Source organism: Salmo trutta, unplaced genomic scaffold, assembly GCF_901001165.1.
Source record: "Salmo trutta unplaced genomic scaffold, fSalTru1.1, whole genome shotgun sequence".
NCBI classification, from domain to species: Eukaryota; Metazoa; Chordata; class Actinopteri; order Salmoniformes; family Salmonidae; genus Salmo; species Salmo trutta.
In genome coordinates, this window is record NW_021823237.1 from 2,522,075 (window position 1) to 2,549,101 (window position 27,027).

At 44.9% G+C, this 27,027-nt stretch overlaps 1 protein-coding gene and 1 long non-coding RNA gene across 18 annotated transcripts in view; one reads left to right on the forward strand and one right to left on the reverse strand.

The window, feature by feature from the left end:
• Window positions 1–1,804: 1,804 nt before the first annotated feature.
• LOC115189851 (uncharacterized) lies at window positions 1,805–3,228 on the reverse strand. The gene is made up of 3 exons (XR_003877017.1): window positions 3,171–3,228; window positions 2,178–2,360; window positions 1,805–2,077 (listed from the first exon to the last, which is right to left on the reverse strand). It is a non-coding gene; the product is annotated as an uncharacterized LOC115189851 (long non-coding RNA).
• Window positions 3,229–3,497: 269 nt separating this feature from the next.
• LOC115189842 (protein artemis) overlaps window positions 3,498–27,027 on the forward strand; it is a 162,185-nt gene continuing 138,655 nt past the window's right edge. For all 17 annotated transcript variants that reach the window (XM_029748357.1, XM_029748361.1, XM_029748362.1 and 14 more), the window contains exons 1-13: window positions 3,498–3,631; window positions 3,777–3,828; window positions 3,930–4,014; window positions 4,118–4,177; window positions 4,282–4,337; window positions 8,295–8,396; window positions 16,455–16,527; window positions 17,160–17,300; window positions 17,992–18,093; window positions 19,627–19,763; window positions 20,183–20,237; window positions 20,361–20,449; window positions 26,858–26,952. In XM_029748357.1, coding sequence (XP_029604217.1) covers window positions 3,523–3,631; window positions 3,777–3,828; window positions 3,930–4,014; window positions 4,118–4,177; window positions 4,282–4,337; window positions 8,295–8,396; window positions 16,455–16,527; window positions 17,160–17,300; window positions 17,992–18,093; window positions 19,627–19,763; window positions 20,183–20,237; window positions 20,361–20,449; window positions 26,858–26,952 — 1,156 coding nt within the window. In that variant the 5' untranslated portion in view covers window positions 3,498–3,522. The remainder of the gene's footprint in view (window positions 3,632–3,776; window positions 3,829–3,929; window positions 4,015–4,117; window positions 4,178–4,281; window positions 4,338–8,294; window positions 8,397–16,454; window positions 16,528–17,159; window positions 17,301–17,991; window positions 18,094–19,626; window positions 19,764–20,182; window positions 20,238–20,360; window positions 20,450–26,857; window positions 26,953–27,027) is intronic.

Genomic DNA, 27,027 nt, shown 5'->3' on the forward strand with positions numbered 1-27,027 from the left:
AATCAACATATTTCACATGCATTATTAATGGGTCTGTTTTAATTGAGTTGATGAGTGGTGATTAATGCAAACCTTTTTTTAGGGACACCATTCTGCAGTAATGTTTGTTGAAATCCAAAGTACCCAATTGTCATACTTGAGTAAAAGTATAGATACCTTAATACCTTAAGTAAAAGTGAAAGTCACCCAGTAAAATACTACTTGAGTAAAAGTCTAAAAGTATTTGGTTTTAAATATACTTAAGTATCAAAAGTAAATTTCATTGCTAAAATATACTTAAATATCAAAAGTAAAAGTATAAATCATTTCAAATTCCTTATACTAAGCAAAGCAGACGGCACCATTTTCTTGTTTTGAAAATGTATGGATAGCCAGGGGCACACTCCAACACTATTTTTATTTACAAAACATGCATTTGTGTTTAGTGAGTCTGCCAGAACATACGCAGTAGGGATACCCACGCGATCTCTTGATAAGTGTGTAAATTTCACAATTTTCCTGTTCTGCTAAGCATTCAAAATGTAAAGAGTGCTTTGGGTTATCAGGGAAAATGTATAGAATAAAAAGTACAATATTTTCTTTAGGTATGTAGTGAAGTAAAAGTTGTGAAAAATATAAATAGTAAAGTACAGATACCCAGAAAAACTACTTCAGTAGTAGTTTCAAGTAATTTTACTGAAGTACTTTACACCACTGGAAAGTCCAGTCATTATCTTCATATCATATGAATTCATCATTGGAGACTTGTAAGTATATTCATCAGGACCAATACTTAAGCCAAATAGTTGTATTGTTTTACCCACCTGCTAACTGTCATACCAGTTCAGCTCTCAGTCCATTCTAACTGGGCCCCATATCCCCCACAGGAGTATCCAGGAGGAGGCACCTTCACACAACATTCATATAGAAATGTGTGTTTATAGAATAACCATGAATGTCATGCAGCAGAATATGTGCTCAGCAGCTCTATGTTTTAGTTGGAGTACTGGTATATGTGAATCCTAGTTAGTGTACTAGTATATGTGAATCCTAGTTAGTGTACTGGTATATGTGAATCCTAGTTAGTGTACTGGTATATGTGAATCCTAGTTAGTGTATTGGTATATGTGAATCCTAGTTAGTGTACTGGTATATGTGAATCCTAGTTAGTGTACTGGTATATGTGAATCCTAGTTAGTGTACTGGTATATGTGAATCCTAGTTAGTGTACTGGTATATGTGAATCCTAGTTAGTGTACTGGTATATGTGAATCCTAGTTAGTGTACTGGTATGTGAATCCTAGTTAGTGTACTAGTATTTGTGAATCCTAGTTAGTGTACTGGTATATGTGAATCCTAGTTAGTGTACTGGTATATGTGAATCCTAGTTAGTGTACTGGTATATGTGAATCCTAGTTAGTGTACTGGTATATGTGAATCCTAGTTAGTGTACTGGTATGTGAATCCTAGTTAGTGTACTAGTATATGTGAATCCTAGTTAGTGTACTGGTATGTGAATCCTAGTTAGTGTACTGGTATGTGAATCCTAGTTAGTGTACTGGTATATGTGAATCCTAGTTAGTGTAATGGTATATGTGAATATCCCCGTTACGGGGTCAGACTTTAGGTATTTCATTTTGTTGACGGTGATCCCAGTTCTCATACTAACGTCACAATATCACATGATGAGGGTGTGATAGCCCCAGTCCATAATCCCCTCTCACACAGTTCAATAGTTCATCTGGATCCACAACAAAACATTCATCAAAAGGACCCTTTATAACACACACATACCCTTCCCTCACAGGATCACACATCAGACAGCTTCAGCCTCACAGCCTTTATTCAGTGAACTGGTCTACATTCCACAGCTGGGATGGTGTTGCCTTCCTTCCTACAGACGTCTTCTTCAAAAACATGTCAAAAGATATTCAAAATGGAAAAGAGAGATCGCTGGACACTTCCTGACTTAATATGCATAGACCTTCACTTTATGGACTTCCCTGTCTTCACATTCTCTTTTTCTGTTGTAGTAATAGAATGTGTTGTCTCGACGCTGAAGCTTCTTTACAAACCCAGTCTCAGGCCACCTGTCGATCTGAGACAAAGAAGCAATGCCATAGTGACACATTCATCTTGTAGTAAACCAACTGTCAATGCTTTTAGCCAGTGATAGGGATTCATTTAAAGTTGTTTACCAAGTCAACTTGCTTTACTTGTTTGTATTCCAGTTCATCTCTGTAGCCTGCCTGTTGGAATCGGTATAAGTTCTCCACCTCGTCAGTCCATTGTTTGGCTCTGCTCATGGACTTTGGCGTTGCGTTGCCATCTAAGTAGGCTGCACAAGACATTGTGCTGCAGAGAGGATGTCCACAGGCGACCTACAGGAGCAAATAGTGGGCTCAGTTAGACAAGTTCAAGAATCTCTATATACTGACATGACATTCATGGACACGGAAATACATATAGGAAAAGTAAATAAACAATAAAACACCATTTTAAAAGAATGGCAATTACATAGTAGGTTATATGGGTAGGGGGATCCTGATTTTCTGTTTCTCTCCATCCTCCTGTCCTGGGGGGTAGAGAACAGATTGGTGCAGCAGGTGGGTCTGCCTGTCACTTGTCAGATAGCCAGTCTCGGTACAGGACATTGTAGAGAGGAGAGCAGGCAGAACTCCTCTCTTAATTCTTACACACTAACCATCTTATTACCGAAAACATTTTATCTACATATTTCTTAAGCTGATTTCAGTTTTAATATTCGTGCCCGAAACCAATCAAATGTAATTTGCACAGTTGACACTAACGTTGCCAAACGTACAGTAGCTAGCTAGCTAATATTTGAATGAAAGTTGCTAGCACTAGCTTCAGGCTACGGTAGATATAATATACAAGTCACAGTTCTGAAAATAGACTGAATCTGGCTAGCTAGCTAGCTAATATTTGAATGAAAGTTGCTAGCACTAGCTTCAGGCTACGGTAGATATAATATACAAGTCACAGTTCTGAAAATAGACTGAATCTGGCTAGCTAGCTAGCTAATATTTGAATGAAAGTTGCTAGCACTAGCTTCAGGCTACGGTAGATATAATATACAAGTCACAGTTCTGAAAATAGACTGAATCTGGCTAGCTAGCTATACATTTTATCTCCATTTGATTAAGTAGCTAATACCACATGTTACTTACAGCTGAACGGGGCAAGACTCACAGTCCCAAGAGTTGGTGATGAGGACGGTTGTCTTTAGTTACCTAGCAACCCAAACCTACCTTCCTTCCTTCCTTCCTTCCATCCTTCTTCAACAAGGTGTTGTTTTTGTAACTGACTACTGCTAGCAACGTTGTAGTTATAGTGAGCAGGTAAAATGCAGATACAATGCTGGCCGTGGTATCGTTTAGTTTTGGCTCCCATCCACTAGGTGTCTTAGCTAACGTTAGCTATTCAAGTATCCCCGACCAAAATGCGCCGACATGTCACCTAGCAGCAGTCAAACGAGTGGGTCGGTCGTTTAGAAAATACTGGAGCTAATCTTCAATCAAAATGAGTTCGTTCGCTGGTCGTATGAAGGAGTATCCCAACATGTCTCTGGACCGTTTCGACAGGGAGAATCTACATGCAAGGGCTTATTTTTTATCTCACTGTCATAAAGGTAAAGAAACTCTGAGGTACAGTGAACCAAACAGCAGTTAGCTAGCTAAAGATAACTAGCCAGGATGTGCTCTAACGTTAACTGTTACACAGTAAGACATGTAACTAACTAACGTTAGCTACTTACATCATGTATTTTTCTGCAGATCACATGAAGGGACTGAAGGGGCCCCTGTTGAAAAGAAAGTTGAAATTCAGGTGATTTCACAACGTTTTATTTTGATGGTCTGAAAGTTCAGTGAAACTGTTTCAAAGCTAACTGATGCTCTAACGTTACTGTCTGTGTTCATTTGTTCCAGTCTGACAGTCAAACTGTACTGTTCATTTGTAACTAAGGAACTGTTGCTGAGCAACCCAAAATATGCCTTCTGGGAAGATCACATAGTAAGTAGTTGATTGTGAAAAATCATTCTGAATACTGAACACTAGTTATGGACGTATTGCTAGGTAAGCTTTGTGTAATTTAATGTGCTTTCTGTTTGTCCAGGTTGCTTTGGAACTGGAGAGTCCCACACTAATCACTTTAATAGATGAGGCTTCAGGAGAGGTACGACACTGGGTCATCATTACAACACATATAGGGTCATATAAGGGCTGATCGCTGTTAGTTTGCTATATGACTGACTCTTTGATGACTGTGTGTGTCCACAGAGAGAAGAACTTGTGGTGACTCTGCTTCCTGCAGGTCACTGTCCAGGCTCGGTCATGTGAGTACTGTGTGTGTGTGTGTGTTTATGTGGTAATATGACATATCACCTGGCTTTTGTGTGTGTGTGGTATCACCTGGCTTGTGTGTGTGTGTGTGTGTGTGTGGTATCACCTAGTGTGTGTGTGTGTGTGTGTGTGTGTGTGTGTGTGTGTTTGTGGTAATATGACATATCACCTAGCTTGTGTGTGGTATCACCTAGCTTGTGTGTGTGTGTGTGTGTGTGTGTGTGGTATCACCTAGCTTGTGTGTGTGTGCTTGTGGTATCACCTGGCTTGTGTGTGTGTGTGTGTGGTATCACCTAGCTTGTGTGTGTGTGCTTGTGGTATCACCTGGCTTGTGTGTGTGTGTGTGTGTGTGTGTGTGTGTGTGTGTGTTATCACCTGGCTTGTGTGTGTGTGTGTGGTATCACCTGGCTTGTGTGCGTGTGTGTGTGCTTGTGGTATCACCTGGCGTGTGTGTGTGTGTGTGGTATCACCTGGCTTGTGTGTGTGTGTGTGTGTGTGGTATCACCTGGCTTGTGTGTGTGTGTGTTAGTTAGACTTGGGTGATATATCATATATAGCTACTGTGTACTGGGGTATTTAGAAATACCGACAATTGGATATTTTTGGGGGGTGAGGGCCCTCTAAAGCTCTGAGCCTCGCAGGGGTGCATGCAACGCCACTGTTTATAACTATCAGTTCCCTAGCTAAGATGTACTGAGTAAATGATCTCCAGCCAGGGCTCCAGCTGGTTTGCTAACTTGCTAGCTAAGATGTACTGAGTAAATGATCTCCAGCCAGGGCTCCAGCTGGTTTGCTAACTTGTTAGCTAAGATGTACTGAGTAAATGATCTCCAGCCAGGGCTCCAGCTGTGCATCTGGTTTGCTAACTTGTTAGCTAAGTGTTAGATGGCAACATCAAGCTTCCTGGTTACAGCAGACACAATCAATGCTGTGTAATATTTGTTTTGTTGCTAGCAGCAAACTGTGAGTGGCCTGTTGACATAGTTGTATAACTTTATGAGCTGGGTTGTCTGTCCTTGCAATTTGTTTATGTGCGCTTGTTAGCATTTAGCTAGCGTCCGCTATGGGAATTCGCTTGTAATTTATAAGCATTTGTTGGGACTCCAACCGAAAACATTAAGAACACCTGCTCTTTCCATGACAGACTGACAAGGTGAATCCAGGTGAAAGATATGATCCCTTATTGATGTCACTTGTTAAATCCACTTCAATCAGAGTAGATGAAGGGCAGGAGACAGGTTAAAGAAGGATTTGTAAGCCTTGAGACTAATGAGGCATGGATTGTGTATGTGTGCCATTCAGAGGGTGAATGTGCAAGACAAAATGTTGAAGTGCCTTTGAATAAGGTATGGTAATAGGTGCCATGCGAACTGGTTTGTCAAGAACTGCAGTGCTGCTGGGACATCCAGCCATCTTGGCACAACTGTGAGAAGCAAAAGGGGGGGGGTGAGTGTATAAACAATAAGAACACTTTCCTAATATTGAGTTGCCTCCCCCATTCGTTGGGGCGTGGACACTACAAGGTGTCGAAAGCTTTCTACAGGGAAGCTGGCCCAATGATTCCCACAGTTGTGTCCAGTTGGCTGGATGTCCTTTGGGTGGTGGACCGTTCTTGATACACAAAGGAAACTGTTGAGTGTGAGAAACCCAGCAACGTTGCCGTTCTTGACTCAAACCGGTTCGCCTGGCACCTACTACCATATGCCGTTCAAAGGCACTTAAATCTCTTGTCTTGCCCGTTCACCCTCTGAATGGCACACATACACAATCCGTCTCAATTATCTCAAGACTTAAAAATCATTCTTTAACATGTCTCCTCTCCTTCATCTACACTGATTGAAGTGGATTTAACAAGTGACATCAATAAGGGATCATAGCTTTCACCTGGTCAGTCTGCCATGGAAAGAGCAGGTGTTCTTAATGTTTTGTGTACAGGCGCACCGGTTTGCGTCAAGAACTGCAACGTTGCTGGGTTTTTCACACTCAACAGTTTTCCATGTGTATCAAGAACTGGTACTGTGTTTTATTTAAATATATTAGTACCAGTCAAAAGTTTGGACACACCTACTCATTCAAGGGTTTTTCTTTATTTTTACTATTTTATACATTATCCATCAAAACTATGAAACAACAATCAAAAAAGTGTTAAACAAATCAAAATATATTTTAGATTCTTCAAAGTAGCCACCCTTTGCCTTTGACAGCTTTGCACACTCTTGGCATTCTCTCAACCAGCTTCACCTGGAATGCTTCTCCAACAGTCTTGAAGGAGTTCCCACATATGCTGAGCACTTGTTGGCTGCTTTTGCTTCACTCTGCAGTCCAACTCATCCCAAACTCTCAATTGGGTTGAGGTCGGTTGATTGTGGAGGCCAGGTCATCTGATGCAGCACTCCATCACTCTCCTTCTTGGTCAAATAGCCCTTACACAGCCTGGAGGTGTGTTGGGTCATTGTCCTGTTGAAAAACAAATGATATTCCCCTAAGCGCAGACCAGATGGGATGGCGTATCACTGCAGAAGCTGTGGTTGCCATGCTGGTTAAGTGTGCCTTGAATTCTAAATAAACCACAGACAGTGTCACCATCACACCACCTCCTCCTCCATGCTTCACGGTTGGAACCACACATGCAGAGATCATCCGTTCACCTACTCTGCGTCTCACAAAGACACGACGGTTGGAACCAAAAATACAACATTTGGACTCATCAGACCAAAGGACAGATTTCCACCGGTCTAAAGTCCACTGCTCGTGTTTCTGGGCCCAAGCAAGTCTCTTCTTATTATTGGTGTCCTTTAGTAGTGGTTTCTTTGCAGCAATTCAACCATGAAGGCCTGATTCGGGGCGGCAGGTAGCCTAGTGGTTAGAGTGTTGGGCCATTTAACCGAAAGGTTGGTGGATCGAATCACCGAGCTGACAAGGTAAAAATCTGTCGTTCTGCCCCTGAACAAGGCAGTTAACCCACTGTTCCCCGATAGGCCGTCATTGTAAATAAGAAGTTGTTCTTAACTGACTTGCCTAGTTAAATAAAAGTGAGGGAAAAAATGAAAAAGAATCACGTAGTCTCCTCTGAACAGTTGATGTTGAGATGTGTCTGTTACTTGAACTCTGTGAAGCATTTATTTGGGCTGCAATCTGAGGTGCAGTTAACTACAATGAACTTATCCTCTGCAGCAGAGGTAACTCTGGGTCTTCCTTTCCTGTGGAGGTCCTCATAAGAGCCAGTTTCATCATAGCGCTTGAGGGTTTTTGCGACGGCACTTGAAAAATGTTCAAAGTTCTTTAGATTTTTTGGATTGACTGACCTTCATGTCTTAAAGTAATGTCGATCGTTTCTCTTTGCTCATTTGAAATGTTCTTGCCATAATATGGACTTGATCTTTTACCAAATAGGGCTATATTCTGTATACCACCCCTACCCTTTCACAACACAACTGGTTGGCTCAAATGCATTAATGAACTTTTAACAAGGCACACCTGTTAATTGAAATGGATTCCAGGTGACTACCTCATGAAGCTGGTTGAGAGAATGCCAAGAGTGTGCAATGCTGTCATCAAGGCAAAGGGTGGCTACTTTGAAGAATCTCAAATATAATTTAACACATTTTTTGGTTTCTACATGACTCCATATGTGTTATTTCATAGTTTTGATGTCTTCACTATTATTCTACAATGTAGAAAATAGTAAAAATAAAGAAAAGGCCTTGAATGAGTAGGTGTGTCCAAACTTTGTCCTGGGACTGAGATTTATATATATATATATATATATATATATATATTAATTCGTACCGTATACCCCGTTATGGTACAGGAACGATATGAAGGTATGAAAACCTGGATATCTCCCAACCCTTGTGTGTGTGTGTGTGTGTGTGTGTGTGTGTGTGTGTGTGTGTGTGTGTGTGTGTGTGTGTGTGTGTGTGTGTGTGTGTGTGTGTGTGTGTGTGTAGGTTCTTGGTAGAGGGGGCCCAGGGCACGGTGTTGTACACAGGAGACTTCCGACTGGCGAAGGGAGACGCCTCCCGCATAGAACCCCTCCACTCTGGGAGCAGGTACACACACACACACACACACACACACACACACACACACACACACACACACTACCTACAGTATATACAGACAGAATGACTACCAAATACTGCTTATCATAGTACAATACATAGAACTCCTCCACTCTGGGAGCAGGCACACACACACACACACACACACACACACACACTACCTACTGTATATACAGACAGAATGACTACCAAATACTGCTTATCATAGTACAATACATAGAACTCCTCCACTCTGGGAGCAGGCACACACACACACACACACACACACACACACACACACACACACACTACCTACTGTATATACAGACAGAATGACTACCAAATACTGCTTATCATAGTACAATACATAGAACTCCTCCACTCTGGGAGCAGGTACACACACACACACACACACACACACACACACACACACACACACACACACACACACACACACACACACACACACACACACACACACTCACTACCTACAGTATATACAGACAGAATGACTACCAAATACTGCTTATCATAGTACAATACATAGAACTCCTCCACTCTGGGAGCAGGTACACACACACACACACACACACACACACAACCTACTGTATATACAGACAGAATGACTACCAAATACTGCTTATCATAGTACAATACATAGAACTCCTCCACTTGTGTTAGCCAAGGCCAGTGTGCGTCCTTGCTGATTTGGAAGTGTTTATGCGCTTACCTACGTTATTGTCATATTTTGTGGTTCTGCTAATGAAGTGTTTACCGTGAGCTAGCTACTGCAGGGGTTTAGCGTGAGCTACCGTGAGCTAGCTACTGCAGGAGTTTAGCGTGAGCTACCGTGAGCTAGCTACTGCAGGGGTTTAGCGTGAGCTACCGTGAGCTAGCTACTGCAGGGGTTTAGCGTGAGCTACCGTGAGCTAGCTACTGCAGGGGTTTACTGTGAGCTACCGTGAGCTAGCTACTGCAGGGGTTTAGCGTGAGCTACCGTGAGCTAGCTACTGCAGGGGTTTAGTGTGAGCTACCGTGAGCTAGCTACTGCAGGGGTTTAGCGTGAGCTACCGTGAGCTAGCTACTGCAGGAGTTTAGTGTGAGCTACCGTGAGCTAGCTACTGCAGGGGTTTAGCGTGAGCTACCGTGAGCTAGCTACTGCAGGGGTTTACTGTGAGCTACCGTGAGCTAGCTACTGCAGGGGTTTAGCGTGAGCTACCGTGAGCTAGCTACTGCAGGGGTTTAGTGTGAGCTACCGTGAGCTAGCTACTGCAGGGGTTTAGCGTGAGCTACCGTGAGCTAGCTACTGCAGGAGTTTAGTGTGAGCTACCGTGAGCTAGCTACTGCAGGGGTTTAGCGTGAGCTACCGTGAGCTAGCTACTGCAGGGGTTTAGCGTGAGCTACCGTGAGCTAGCTACTGCAGGGGTTTAGCGTGAGCTACCGTAGGGGTTTAGCTTGAGCTACCGTGAGCTAGCTACTGCAGGGGTTTAGCGTGAGCTACCGTGAGCTAGCTACTGCAGGGGTTTAGCGTGAGCTACCGTGAGCTAGCTACTGCAGGGGTTTAGCGTGAGCTACCGTGAGCTAGCTACTGCAGGGGTTTAGTGTGAGCTACCGTGAGCTAGCTACTGCAGGGGTTTAGTGTGAGCTACCGTGAGCTAGCTACTGCAGGGGTTTAGTGTGAGCTACCGTGAGCTAGCTACTGCGGGGGTTTAGCGTGAGCTACCGTGAGCTAGCTACTGCAGGGGTTTAGCGTGAGCTACCGTGAGCTAGCTACTGCAGGGGTTTAGCGTGAGCTACCGTGAGCTAGCTACTGCAGGCTTGCTAGATCAGTTTTCAGTGTCATGTTATTTTGACATTTAGCCCTGTGTTTGTATAGGATAATGTCCCTCACTACTTTATTTATACACCCTGTAATTATAGAGATGTACTTTATATGGATATTTCATTCCAAACTGTTTAGAAGTTTACATTTCAAGATCATTCAGTTATGTGAGGCTCCCCTTTAATTAGTCACGTTGTTTAGCCTAGCGCTGTTTAGCCTAGCGCTGTATTGTCTTGTAGAGCATTAAGCCATTACAGCCATGCTATTGAAGTCACGTTGTTTAGCCTAGAGCTGTATTGTCTTGTAGAGAATTAAGCCATGCTATTGAAGTCACGTTGTAGAGCATTAAGCCATTACAGCCATGCTATTGAAGTCACGTTGTAGAGCATTAAGCCATAACAGCCATGTTATTGAAGTCACGTTGTATAGCTTAGCGCTGTATTGTCTTGTAGAGCATTAAGCCATAACAGCCATGCTATTGAAGTCACGTTGTAGAGCATTAAGCCATTACAGCCATGCTATTGAAGTCACGTTGTAGAGCATTAAGCCATTACAGCCATGCTATTGAAGTCACGTTGTAGAGCATTAAGCCATAACAGCCATGCTATTGAAGTCACGTTGTAGAGCATTAAGCCATTACAGCCATGCTATTGAAGTCACGTTGTATAGCCTAGCACTGTATTGTCTTGTAGAGCATTAAGCCATTACAGCCATGCTATTGAAGTCACGTTGTAGAGCATTAAGCCATTACAGCCATGCTATTGAAGTCACGTTGTAGAGCATTAAGCCATTACAGCCATGCTATTGAAGTCACGTTGTAGAGCATTAAGCCATTACAGCCATGCTATTGAAGTCACGTTGTATAGCTTAGCGCTGTATTGTCTTGTAGAGCATTAAGCCATAACAGCCATGCTATTGAAGTCACGTTGTAGAGCATTAAGCCATTACAGCCATGCTATTGAAGTCACGTTGTAGAGCATTAAGCCATTACAGCCATGCTATTGAAGTCACGTTGTAGAGCATTAAGCCATAACAGCCATGCTCTTGAAGTCACGTTGTAGAGCATTAAGCCATTACAGCCATGCTATTGAAGTCATGTTGTAGAGCATTAAGCCATTAGCCATGCTATTGAAGTCACGTTGTAGAGCATTAAGCCATTACAGCCATGCTATTGAAGTCACGTTGTAGAGCATTAAGCCATTACAGCCATGCTATTGAAGTCACGTTGTAGAGCATTAAGCCATAACAGCCATGCTATTGAAGTCACGTTGTATAGCCTAGCACTGTATTGTCTTGTAGAGCATTAAGCCATTACAGCCATGCTATTGAAGTCACATTGTAGAGCATTAAGCCATTACAGCCATGCTATTGAAGTCATGTTGTAGAGCATTAAGCCATTACAGCCATGCTATTGAAGTCACGTTGTAGAGCCTAGCGCTGTATTGTCTTGTAGAGCATTAAGCCATTACAGCCATGCTATTGAAGTCACGTTGTAGAGCATTAAGCCATTACAGCCATGCTATTGAAGTCACGTTGTATAGCCTAGCGCTGTATTGTCTGGTAGAGCATTAAGCCATTACAGCCATGCTATTGAAGTCACGTTGTATAGCCTAGCGCTGTATGGTCTTGTAGAGCATTAAGCCATAACAGCCATGCTATTGAAGTCGAATAGCATCGAATAGCCCCCGCGATATTCAACTTTTCAGGGAAGTTAGGAACCAGTATTAACAGGCATTTAGGAAAGCAAAGGCTAGCTTTTTCAAACAGAAATTTGCATCCTGTAGCACAAACTCCAAAAAGTTCTGGGACACTGTAAAGTCCATGGAGAATGAGAGCACCTCCTTCCAGCTGCCCACTGCACTGAGGCTAGGAAACACTGTCACCACCGATAATTGAGAATTTCTAGAAGCATTTTTCTACGGCTGGCCATGCTTTCCACCTGGCTACCCCTACCCCGGTCAACAGCCCTGCATCCCCCACAGCAACTTGCCCAAACCTCCCCCATTTCTCCTTCACCCAAATCCAGATAGCTGATGTTCTTAAAGAGTTGCAAAATCTGGACCCCTACAAATCAGCCGGGCTAGACAATCTGGACCCTCTCTTTCTAAAATTAACGCCACAATTGTTGCAACCCCTATTACTAGCCTGTTAAACCTCTCTTTTGTATCGTCTGAGATTCCCAAAGATTGGAAAGCAGCTGCTGTCATCCCCCTCTTCAAAGGGGGAGACACTCTAGACCCAAACTGTTATAGACCTATATCTATCCTACCCTGCCTTTCTAAGGTCTTCGAAAGCCAAGTTAAACAGATCACCGACCATTTCGAATCCCACCGTACCTTCTCCGCTATGCAATCTGGTTTCCGAGCTGGTCATGGGTGCACCTCAGCCATGCTCAAGGTCCTAAACGATATCATAACCGCCATCGATAAAAGACAATACTGTGTAGCCGTATTCATCGACTTGGCCAAGGCTTTCGACTCTGTCAATCACCACATTCTTATCGGCAGACTCAACAGCCTTGGTTTCTCAAATGACTGCCTCGCCTGGTTCACCAACTACTTCTCAGACAGAGTTCAGGGTGTCAAATCAGAGGGCCTGTTGTCCGGACCTCTGGCAGTCTCTATGGGGGTGCCACAGGGTTAAATTCTCGGCCCGAATCTTTTCTCTATATACATCAATGATGCCACTCTTGCTGCTGGTGATTCTCTGATCCACCTCTAAGCAGACGGCACCATTCTGTATACGTCTGGCCCTTCTTTGGACACTGTGTTAACTACATTTTTACATTTTAGTCATTTAGCAGATGCTCTTATCCAGAGCGACTTACAGTAGTGAATGCATACATTTCATTTTTTTTTCTTTTTCGTACTGGCCCCCCGTGGGAATCAAACCCACAACCCTGGCGTTGCAAACACCATGCGTTGCAAACACCATGCTCTACCAACTGAGCTACAGGGAAGGCAATACTACCCTCCAGATGAGCTTCAGTGCCATACAACTCTTCTTCCGTGGCCTTCAACTGCTCTTAAATGCAAGTAAAACTAAATGAATGCTCTTCAACCGATCGCTGCCTGCACCTGCCCGCCCATCCAGCATCACCACTCTGGACGGTTCTGACTTAGAATATGTGGACAACTACAAATACCTAGGTGTCTGGTTAGACTGTAAACTCTCCTTCCAGACTCACATTAAGCATCTCCAATCCAAAATTAAATCTAGAATCGGCTTCCTATTCCGCAACAAAGCATCCTTCACTCATGCTGCCAAACATACCCTCGTAAAACTGACTATCCTACCGATCCTTGACTTCGGTGATGTCATTTACAAAATAGCCTCCAACACTCTACTCAACAAATTGAATGTAGTCTATCACAGTGCCATCCGTTTTGTCACCAAAGCCCCATATACTACCCACCACTGTGACCTTTATGCTCTCGTTGGCTGGCCTTCGCTTCATATTCGTTGCCAAATCCACTGGCTCTAGGCCATCTATAAGTCCTTGCTAGGTAAAGCCCCACCTTATCTCAGCTCACTGGTCACCATAGCAGCACCCACCTGTAGCACGCGCTCCAGCAGGTATATTTCAATGGTCATCCCCAAAGTCAATTCCTCCTTTGGCCGCCTTTCCTTCCAGTTCTCTGCTGCCAATGACTGGAACGAACTGCAAAAATCACTACATCTGGAGACTCTTACCTCCCTCACTAGCTTTAAGCACCAGCTGTCAGAGCAGCTCAGATCACTGCACCTGTACGTAGCCCATCTGTACGTAGCCCATCTGTAAACAGCCCACCTGTACGTAGCCCATCTGTAAACAGCCCACCTGTACGTAGCCCATCTGTAAACAGCCCACCCAACTACCTCATCCCATATTGTTATTTATTTTGCTCCTTTGCACCCCAGTATCTCTACTTGCACATCTATCACTCCAGTGTTTAATTGCTAAATTGTAATTACTTCGCCACTACGGCCTATTTATTGCCTTACCTCCCTTATCTTACCACATTTGCACACACTGTATATATATATTTTTTCTATTGTGTTATTGACTGTACGTTTGTTTATTCCATGTCTAACTCTGTGTTGTTGTTTGTGTGACACTGCTTTGCTTTATCTTGGCCAGGTCGCAGTTGTAAATGAGAACTTGTTCTGAACTGGCCTACCTGGTTAAATAAAGAACTTGTTCTCAACTGGCCTACCTTGGCATGGGCCAACACAGTCCCTGAGGAAAGTATTCAGACCCCTTCACTTTTTCCACATTTTGTTACATTATTCTAAAATGGATTAGACACATTTTTCCTCTCATTAATCGATACACAATACCCCATAATGACATCACAATACCCCATAATGACATCACAATACCCCATAATGACATCACAATACCCCATAATGACATTATTGGGTATTGTGATGTCATAATGGGGTATTGTGATGTCATTATGGGGTATTGTGATGTCATTATGGGGTATTGTGTGTAGACTGATGAGGGGAAAAAACAACTTCCTCAATTTTAGAATCAGGCTGTAACAAACAAAATGTCAAAGTCAAGGGGTCTGAATACTCTGAACGCACTGTAGGAGCTCAAACCAGGAAAAACATTCAAATAATAATGATCGAGCTGTTATACAATACACAGCCTATCACATATTACACATGGCAGAAAAACATTAATGATCGAGCTGTTATACAATAGACAGCCTATCACATATTACAAATGGCAGAAAAACAAACAGATTTAAGATGTTTTTGGTACATAACTGGTATTGTCTAAATTAAACAAATTCAGATTTAGCCTACAATTATAGTGAATTTGTATTTGATTTTGAATAGTTTAGTGTATTATGGTCGAGATGGTTTAATGATGCTGAAGATTCCCAGTATGGGCTGGAGATTCCCAGTATGGGCTGGAGATTCCCAGTATGGGCCGAAGATTCCCAGTACGGGCCAGAGATTCCCAGTACGGGCCGGAGATTCCCAGTACGGGCCGGAGATTCCCAGTACGGGCCGGAGATTCCCAGTACGGGCTGGAGATTCCCAGTATGGGCCCAGATGGGGCTGTGGGGGTCAAGACTGCAGGCCTCACGGTAACTAACCGGTAATCACCCCGTTTAGCATCTCCAGGCCTCCACACATACAAGCAGCTGATTGGAGCATCTACATTTAGAAAAGTTGACCATAATCCACTGTGATGTTCTGTGCCCATATTGTGAATCAGCATCATTAAACCTCCTCGACCCTAATAAACTGTCTTTTCATCCGAGCCCGAACCAGCACACAGGAGAGAACACACCAGGTAACACCTGGACAATATACAGTCACCCTAACCAGCACACACCAGGTAAACCTGGACAATATACAGTCACCCTAACCAGCACACACCAGGTAAACCTGGACAATATACAGTCACCCTAACCAGCACACACCAGGTATAACCTGGACAGTATACAGTCACCCTAACCAGCACACACCAGGTAAAACCTGGACAATATACAGTCACCCTAACCAGCACACACCAGGTAAAACCTGGACAATATACAGTCACCCTAACCAGCACACACCAGGTAACACCTGGACAATATACAGTCACCCTAACCAGCACACACCAGGTAACACCTGGACAATATACAGTCACCCTAACCAGCACACACCAGGTATAACCTGGACAATATACAGTCACCCTAACCAGCACACAGGACAGAACACACCAGGTAAAACCTGGACAATATACAGTCACCCTAACCAGCACACACCAGGTATAACCTGGACAATATACAGTCACCCTAACCAGCACACAGGACAGAACACACCAGGTATAACCTGGACAATATACAGTCACCCTAACCAGCACACACCAGGTAACACCTGGACAATATACAGTCACCCTAACCAGCACACACCAGGTAAAACCTGGACAATATACAGTCACCCTAACCAGCACACAGGAGAGAACACACCAGGTAAAACCTGGACAATATACAGTCACCCTAACCAGCACACACCAGGTAAAACCTGGACAATATACAGTCACCCTAACCAGCACACACCAGGTATAACCTGGACAATATACAGTCACCCTAACCAGCACACACCAGGTATAACCTGGACAATATACAGTCACCCTAACCAGCACACACCAGGTAACACCTGGACAATATACAGTCACCCTAACCAGCACACACCAGGTATAACCTGGACAGTCACCAGTCCTCAGGTCCAATGCCAGACAGTGTGCTGTGTTGTTTCAGGGTGAAAGACATCAAGAGTGTGTATCTGGACTCCACCTTCTACGACCCTCGCTTCTACCAGATCCCCAGCAGGGTGAGAGTGTGGGATTCAGAGAGAGCTACAGAGAGAGAGAGAGAGAGAGGGGGGGAGAGAGAGCTAGAGAGAGAGAGAGCTACAGAGAGACAGAGAGAGAGCTACAGAGAGACAGAGAGAGCTACAGAGAGACAGAGAGAGAGCTACAGAGAGACAGAGAGAGAGCTACAGAGAGAGAGAGGGGGGGTGAGAGAGAGAGGAGAGGGGGGAGAGAGCTACAGAGAGAGAGAGAGCTACAGAGAGACAGAGCAAGAGCTAGAGAGAGGGGGGGAGAGAGAGAGCTACAGTGTGTGTGTGTGTGTGTGTAGGAGACCTGTCTACATGCTATCCAGGGCCTGGTACAGGACTGGGTCAGTAGGAGTGTGTGTGTAAGTGTGTGTGTGTGTGTGTGTGTGTGTGTGTGTGTGTGTGTGTGTGTGTGTAGGAGACCTGTCTACATGCTATCCAGGGCCTGGTACAGGACTGGGTCATTAGGAGTGTGTGTGTGTTTGTGTGTGTGTGTGTGTGTGTGTGTGTAGGAGACCTGTCTACATGCTATCCAGGGCCTGGTACAGGACTGGGTCATTAGGAGTGTGTGTGTGTGTGTGTGTGTGTGTGTGTGTGTGTGTGTGTGTGTGTGTGTGTGTGTGTAGGAGACCTGTCTACATGCGATCCAGGGCCTGGTACAGGACTGGGTCAGTAGGAGTGTGTACCATACAGTGTGGCTGAACTGTAAAGCTGCATACGGATATGAATACCTCTTCACTAACCTGGGGGACGAGTTTCACACACAGGTAGGTGACCAACACTTAATAAGGATCTGACCCTTTTTTCCCATTTCTGCCTAAAATGACATGTCCAAATCTAACTGCCTGTAGCAAGGATCTGCATATTCTTGGTACCATTTGAAAGGAAACACTTTGAAGTTTGTGGAAATGTGAAAGTAATGCAGGAGAATATAACACAATAGATCTGGTCAAAGATAATACGAAGAAAAAAACGACCTTTTTTTGTACTGTCATCTTTGAAATGCAAGAGAAAGGCCATAATGTATTATTCCAGCCCAGGTGAAATTTAGATTTTGGCCACTAGATGGCAGCACTGCATGTGCAAAGTTTTAGACTGATACAATGAACCATTGCATTTGTTCAAAATGTTGTATCAAGACTGCCCAAATGTGCCCGATTGGTTTATTAATAACTTTAAGTTCATAACTGTGCACTCTCCTCAAACAAAGCATGGTATTCTTTCACTGTAATAGCTACTGTAAATTGGACAGTGCAGTTAGATTAACAAGAATGTCAGCTTTCTGCCAATATCAGATATGTCTATGTCCTGGGAAATGTTCTTGTTACTTACAACCTCATGCTAATCCCATTAGCTTACGTTAGCTCAACTGTCCCGTGGATGGGACACCGATCCCGAAGAAGTTTTAAACACACACTTTGTTAAGCATGACAAATAACGACACATGGTGTGTTGTAGATTCATGTCAACAGCCTGGACATGTTTAAGAAGATGCCAGAGATTCTGAGTCATGTGACCACGGATCGAGCCAGTCAGATCCATGCCTGCCGTCACCCCAAGGTAACGCTGCTACACGCCCACTTTCTCTTAGCAACCCCTAACCAATAGAAACATGGTGTGGTGTGTAGGGTGAGGAGTCCTAACCAATAGAAACATGGTGTGTGTGTAGGGTGAGGAGTCCTAACCAATAGAAACATGGTGTTTAGGGGGAGGAGTCCTAACCAATAGAAACATGGTGTGTGTAGGGTGAGGAGTCCTAACCAATAGAAACATGGTGTGTGTAGGATGAGGAGTCCTAACCAATAGAAACATGGTGTGTGTGTAGGGTGAGGAGTCCTAACCAATAGAAACATGGTGTGGTGAGGAGTCCTAACCAATAGAAACATGGTGTGTGTAGGGGGAGGAGTCCTAACCAATAGAAACATGGTGTGGTGAGGAGTCCTAACCAATAGAAACATGGTGTGTGTAGGATGAGGAGTCCTAACCAATAGAAACATGGTGTGTGTGTAGGATGAGGAGTCCTAACCAATAGAAACATGGTGTGTGTGTAGGATGAGGAGTCCTAACCAATAGAAACATGGTGTGTGTGTAGGATGAGGAGTCCTAACCAATAGAAACATGGTGTGTGTGTAGGGTGAGGAGTCCTAACCAATAGAAACATGGTGTGTGTGTAGGGTGAGGAGTCCTAACCAATAGAAACATGGTGTGTGTAGGGTGAGGAGTCCTAACCAATAGAAATATGGTGTGTGTAGGGTGAGGAGTTCTAACCAATAGAAACATGGTGTGTGTGTGTAGGATGAGGAGTCCTAACCAATAGAAACATGGTGGTGTGTGTAGGGTGAGGAGCCCTAACCAATAGAAACATGGTGTGTGTAGGGTGAGGAGTCCTAACCAATAGAAACATGGTGGTGTGTGTAGGATGAGGAGTCCTAACCAATAGAAACATGGTGTGTGTGTAGGGTGAGGAGTCCTAACCAATAGAAACATGGTGTGTGTGTAGGGTGAGGAGTCCTAACCAATAGAAACATGGTGTGTGTGTAGGGTGAGGAGTCCTAACCAATAGAAACATGGTGTGTGTGTAGGGTGAGGAGCCCTAACCAATAGAAACATGGTATGTGTAGGGTGAGGAGTCCTAACCAATAGAAACATGGTGTGTGTGTAGGGTGAGGAGCCCTAACCAATAGAAACATGGTGTGTGTAGGGTGAGGAGCCCTAACCAATAGAAACATGGTGTGTGTGTGTAGGATGAGGAGTCCTAACCAATAGAAACATGGTGTGTGTGTGTAGGATGAGGAGTCCTAACCAATAGAAACATGGTGTGTGTAGGGTGAGGAGTCCTAACCAATAGAAACATGGTGTGTGTGTAGGATGAGGAGCCCTAACCAATAGAAACATGGTGTGTGTGTAGGATGAGGAGTCCTAACCAATAGAAACATGGTGTGTGTGTAGGATGAGGAGCCCTAACCAATAGAAACATGGTGTGTGTAGGGTGAGGAGTCCTAACCAATAGAAACATGGTGTGGTGAGGAGTCCTAACCAATAGAAACATGGTGTGGTGAGGAGTCCTAACCAATAGAAACATGGTGTGTGTAGGGTGAGGAGTTCGTGGCTGCCTGCAGGCTGCCGTGTGGCTCCTCTTCATCAGATGGAACACCTCTGAACATCATCAGTATCAAACCCTCCACTATGTGGTTTGGAGAGAGAACACAGAGGACGAAGGTTATCGTCAGGTACACACACACACACACACACACACACACACACACACAGAAACACACACACAGAAACACACACACAGAAACACACAGAAACACACACACACAGAAACACACACACACACACACAAACACACACACACACACAGAGAAACACACACACAGAAACACACACACACACAGAGAAACACACACAGAGAAACACACACACACAGAGAGAAACACACACACACACACACACACAGAGAGAAACACACACACACACAGAGAAACACACACACACACACACACACACAGACAGAGAAACACACACACACACACACACACACAGAGAGAGAGAGAGAAACACACACACACACACTCAGAGAAACACACACAGAGAAACACACACTCAGAGAAACACACAATCTTACACAGATGTGGAATGTTTCCAGGACAGGGGCCAGTTCCTACAGAGCCTGCTTTTCCTTCCACTCATCCTACTCTGAGGTGAGACACCTGTCTGCCTGTTTGTCTGCCTGCCTGCCTGCCTGCCTGCCTGCCTGTCTGTCTGTCTGTCTGTCTGTCTGTGTCTGTCTGTGTGTGATACTCTTCTCTTCTTCCTGTTTTCAGATCAAAGACTTCCTGTCTTATCTCCAGCCCGTCAACATCTACCCCAGTGTCGTTCCTATTGGCCGAACCCACGCTGATGTCAGCCAGCTGTGAGCCAGTCATCCTCTATACACTGAATGTCTTCTCTACACCCCAAATCCCTTACACCCTAATACCCCAACCCCCTAATACCCCTTACACCCTAATACCCCTACACCCTTATACCCCTTACACCCTAATACCCCAACCTCCTAATACCCCTACACCCTAATACCCCTACACCCTTATACCCCTTACACCCTAATACCCCAACCCCCTAATACCCCTTACACCCTAATACCCCTACACCCTTATACCCCTTACACCCTAATACCCCAACCTCCTAATACCCCTACACCCTAATACCCCTACACCCTTATACCCCTTACACCCTAATACCCCAACCCCCTAATACCCCTACACCCTAATACCCCTACACCCTTACACCCTTATACCCCTTACACCCTAATACCCCAACCCCCTAATACCCCTACACCCTAATACCCCAACCCCCTAATACCCTTACACCCTAATACCCCAAATCCCTTACACCCTAATACCCCAACCCCCTAATACCCTTACACCCTAATACCCCTACACCCTTATACCCCTTACACCCTAATACCCCAACCTCCTTACACCCTAATACCCCAACCCCCTAATACCCTTACACCCTAATACCCCAATCCCCTTATACTCCAACCCCCCTTACACCCGTATACCCCAACCCCCTTACACCCCCTTACCCCTAATACCCCAACCCCCTTATACCCCTTACACCCTAATACCCCAACCGCCTTACACCCTAATACCCCAATCCCCTTATACTCCAACCCCCCTTACACCCGTATACCCCAACCCCCTTACACCCCCTTACCCCTAATACCCCAACCCCCTTATACCCCTTACACCCTAATACCCCAACCCCCTTATACCCCTTACACCCTAATACCCCAACCGCCTTATACCCCTTACACCCTAATACCCCAACTGCCTTATACCCTAATACCCCAATCCCCTTATACTCCAACCCCCCCTTACACCCGTATACCCCAACCCCCTTACACCCCCTTACCCCTAATACCCCATACCCCCTTATACCCCTTACACCCTAATACCCCAACCCCCTTATACCCCTTACACCCTAATACCCCAACCGCCTTATACCCCTTACACCCTAATACCCCAACTGCCTTACACCCTAATACCCCAATCCCCTTATACTCCAACCCCCCCTTACACCCGTATACCCCAACCCCCTTACACCCCCTAATACCCCAACCCCCTTACCCCCTTATACCCCAACCCCCTTATACCTCAACCCCCTTACCCCCAAATACCCATACCCCCTTACCCCCTAATACCCATACCCCCTAATACCAACCCCCTTACACCCTAATACCCCAACCCCCTAATACCCCAACCGCCTTACACCCTAATAACCCAACCCCCTTACACCCTAATACCCCAACCCCCTTACACCCTAATACCCCAACCCCCTTACACCCTAATACCCCAACCGCCTTACACCCTAATAACCCAACCCCCTTACACCCTAATACCCCAACCGCCTTACACCCTAATAACCCAACCCCCTTACACCCTAATACCCCAACCCCCTTACACCCTAATAACCCAACCCCCTTACACCCTAATACCCCAACCGCCTTACACCCTAATAACCCAACCCCCTTACACCCTAATACCCCAACCCCCTAATACCCCAACCGCCTTACACCCTAATACCCCAACCGCCTTACACCCTAATAACCCAACCGCCTTACACCCTAATAACCCAACCGCCTTACACCCTAATAACCCAACCCCCTTACACCCTAATACCCCAACCCCCTTACACCCTAATACCCCAACCCCCTTACACCCTAATAACCCAACCCCCTTACACCCTAATACCCATACCCCCTAATACCAACCCCCTTACACCCTAATACCCCAACCCCCTAATAACCCAACCCCCTTACACCCTAATACCCCAACCGCCTTACACCCTAATACCCCCAACCCCCAACACCCTAAAGGCGTCAGCATGCTTTAGTTTGTTTTAGCTGAACAACACGTGAGCCCCATAAATCCCTTAAAAGACCTTCGCTTGAAAGATGAGAAAAAACATCAATAGTACGGTTTGTCCATTGAGACGCCGTAGCCATTATACACTTCCTGAAAATAATCACAATTAATTAACCCGGCTAGCTGAACCCCGGCTAGCTGAACCGTAGCCATTATACACTTCCTCAAAATAATCACAATTAATTAACCCGGCTAGCTGAACCCCGGCTAGCTGAACCCGGCTAGCTAAACCGTAGCCATTATACACTTCCTGAAAATAATCACAATTAATTAACCCGGCTAGCTGAACCCCGGCTAGCTGAACCCCGGCTAGCTGAACCGTAGCCATTATACACTTCCTCAAAATAATCACAATTAATTAACCCGGCTAGCTGAACCCCGGCTAGCTGAACCGTAGCCATTATACACTTCCTCAAAATAATCACAATTAATTAACCCGGCTAGCTGAACCCCGGCTAGCTGAACCGTAGCCATTATACACTTCCTGAAAATAATCACAATTAATTAAAGACAACTCAACATTCAAGTTGTTGTCAAAATTAGTCGCACAATTTCACATCTAACTAAGATGTTTGGTGCAGTATTTCTCTATGAAAAAATGTGCATGAAAACGAGTTCTCTTGTTGACGTAGGGGCGGAGACTTCGGCTCAGAACTTCGGCTTGCCTCCAGAAAGACATTTAGTACCTGAGCAGCCGAAAAAACCCTCTCCGAAGTCCAAAATGAACAAAAATGTCCCAAAATGTTAACATAATACACTGAACAACAATATAAACACAACCATGTCAAAGGTCTGACTGAGTTAGTTCATATGAGGAAACCAGTCAATGGAATGCATTCATTAGGCCCTAATCTATGGAGGTCACATGACTGGGGATACAGATATGCGTCGGTTGGTCACAGGTACCTTTAAAAAGAACAGGTAGGGGTGTGGATCAGGAAACCAGTCAGTATCTGGTGTCTCCACCATTTACCTCAAGCAGCGCGACACATCTCCTTCACATAGAGCTGATCAGGCTGCTGATTGTGGAATGTTGTCCCACTCCTCTTCAATGGCTGTGAGAAGTTACTGGATATTGGTGGGAACTGGAACACGCCGTTGTACACCTCGATCCAGAGCATCCCAAACATGCTCAACGGGTGACATGTCTGGTGAGTATGCAGGCCATGGAAGAACCATGGGGCCCATACCATAACCCCACCTCCACCATGGGGCCCATACCATAACCCCACCTCCACCATGGGGCCCATACCATAACCCCACCGCCACCATGGGGCCCATACCATAACCCCACCGCCACCATGGGGCCCATACCATAACCCCACCTCCACCATGGGGCCCTCTGTTCACAACGTTAACATCAGTAAACCGCTCGCCAACACAACACCATAAAAGCTGTCTGCCATCTACCAGGTACAGTTGAAATCGCGATTCACCCGTGAAAGCACATTTCTCCAGCGTGCCGAACTGCAGTCAGGTCAAGACCCTGCTGAGGACGACGAGCTTCCTCAAGACGGTTTCTTACAGTTTGTGCAGAAATTCTACTGTTTCATCAGCTGTCCGGGTGGCTGGTCTCAGATGATCCCGCAGGTGAAGAAGCCAGATGTGGAGGTCCTTGGCTGGTGTGGTTACACGTGGTCTGCCGGTTGTGAGGCCGGTTGGACGTACTGCCAAGTTCTCTAAAACGATGTTGGAGGCGGCTTATGGTAGAGAATTGAACATTAAATGATCTGGCAACAGCTCTGGTGGATATTCCTGCAGTCAGCATGCCAATCGAATGCTCCCTCAATGTGAGAGCTCTGTGGTAGTGTTGTGACAAAACTGCACATTTTAGAATGGCCTTTTATTGTCCCCAGCACAAGGTGCACCTGTGTAATGATCATTCTGTTTAATCAGCTTCTTGATATGCCACACCTGTCAGGTGGATGGATTATCTTGGCAAAGGAGAAATGCTCACTAACAGGGATGTAAACAAATCTATTCACAACATTTTAGAGAAATACGCTTTTTGATGCATATGGAACTTTTCTGGGATCTTTAATTTCAGCTCCTGAAACATGGGACCAACACTTTACATGTTGCGTTTATATTTTAGTTCAGTGTATGTGTATGAACTCTACCGTACTGTTATATTGTAGATGAACTCTACCGTACTGTTTCGTCTGGGAAGCATGCGGATTTAATCCAATGCTGTTGAATCCATGACAGGACTGTGGATAATTAGGCCTGTGTGTGTTCAGTGCATTGGGAAGTATTCAGACCCCTTCACTTTTTCCACAGCCTTATTCTAAAATTGATAAATACCCCATAATAACAAAGCAAAAACAGGTTAAGACATTTTTGCAAATGTATCAAATATATAAAAAAAGAAATCACATTTATATAAGTATTCAGACCCTTTACTCAATACTTTGAAGGACCTTTGGCAGAGATTACAGCCTTGAGTCTTCTTGGGTATGATGCTACAAGCTTGGTACACCTGTATTTGGGGAGTTCCTTCCATTCTTCTCTGCGGATCCTCTCAAGCTCTGTCAGGTTGGATGGGGACAGCTATTTTAAGGTCTCCAGAGCTGTTCGATCAGGTTCAAGTCCGGGCTCTGGCTGGGCCACTCAAGGACATTCAGAGACTTGTCCCGAAGCCACTCCTGCGTTGTCTTGGCTATGTGCTTAGGGCCGTTGTCCTGTTGGAAGGTGAACCTTCACCCCAGTCTGAGTTCCTGAGCGTTCTAGAGCAGGTTTTCATCAAGGATCTCTCTGTACTTTGCTCCGTTCATCTCTCCCTCGATCCTGACTAGTCTCCCAGTCCCTGTCGCTGAAAAACATCCCCACAGCATGATGCTGCCACCACGCTTCACCGTAGGGATGGTATTGGCCAGGTGATGAGCGGCGCCTGGTTTTCTCCAGACGTAACGCTTGGCATTCAGGCCAAAGAGTTCAATCTGGTTTCTCATGGTCTGAGAATCCTTTAGTTGTCTTTTGGCAAACTCCAAGCGTGCTGTCGTGCCTTTTACTGAGGAGTGGCTTCCGTCTGGCCACTCTACCATAAAGGCCTGATTGGTGGAGTGCTGCAGAGATTGTTGTCCTTCTGGAAGGTTCTCCCATCTCCACAGAGGAACTCTGGAGCTCTGTCAGAGTGACCATCGGGTTCTTGGTCACCTCCCTGGCCAGGCGGCCAGCTCTAGGTAGAGTCTTGGTGGTTCTAAACTTCTTCCATTTAAGAATGATGGAGGCCACTGTGTTCTTGGGGACCTTCAATACTTCAGACATTTTTTTGGTACCCTTCTCCAGATCTGTGCCTCGACACAATCCTGTCTCGGAGCTCTACGGACAATTCCTTCAACCTCATGGCTTGGTTTCTGCTCTGACGTGCACTGTCAACTGTGGGACCTTATATAGACAGGTGTGTGCCTTTCCAAATCATGTCCAATCAATTGAATTTACCACAAGTGGACTCCAATCAAGTTGTAGAAACATCAAGGATGATCAATGGAAACAGGAAGCACCTGAGCTCCATTTGGAGTCTCATATCAAAGGGTCTGAATACTGATCAGGTGTGACACTGATGTGAATGAGCTTTCTGTGTACCGTAATTTCCGGACTATTAAGCGCACCTGAATATAAGCCGCACCCACTGAATTAAATTTATTTTATTTTATTTTGAACATAAATAAGCCGCACATGTCTATAAGCCTCAGGTGCCTACCGGTACATTGAAACAAATGAACTTTACACAGGCTTTAACGAAACACGGCTTGTAAAAAAAATTACAAAATTAGCAGTAAGCTTTAGTTGTCTTTTTGCACTGAGTCAATTCCTCAGGCTGCTGTTTCCAACGTCTTATCATCGACTCATTAAGACCAAGCTCCCGTGCAGCAGCTCTATTTCCTTTTCCAACAGCCAGATCAATCGCCTTCAACTTGAAAGCTGCATCATATGCATTTCTCCGTGTCTTTGCCATGATGAGGGTGACAAAATTACTACCGTAATCAGAATGATGGGAAGTTTGAGAGCGCTCAATTTAATCTAAAAAGTAAACAAAAAAGTTGTTTTACCTTAACCCGTTTGGCAATTTCATTGGTCTAATGAAAGCTTCATGCCGCCAAAAAACTGAGCACGTCACAGAATGTGTTTTTTAGGAAAAAAAAATTTGAAAGCGGGAAAAATCCATATATTAGCCGCGTCATTGTTTAAGCCGCGAGGTTCAAAGCCTGGGAAAAAAGTTGCGGCTTATAGTCCGGAATTTACGGTAGATGGATTGAATAATTGTCTTCCTCCATTGTAGAATAAGGCTGTAACGTAACAAAATGTGGAACAAGGGAAGGGGTCTGAATACTTTCCGAATGCACTGCATTTGTTACTGTATGTGTGAATGTGTAACCGTCTGTCTCCAGGTTGAAGTCTATGTGTAGGGACGTGTCCTCTTCAGCTGTGGTCTACAGACCTCTGGGAGCACTGAAACGCACCAGACCAGAGCAGCAAACCCACGGTGAGTCTCTCTCCTGACCACAGCCAGCTGTCCCTTCCAACCAGCCTTTCTACATTATGTCACCGCTTTGTGATT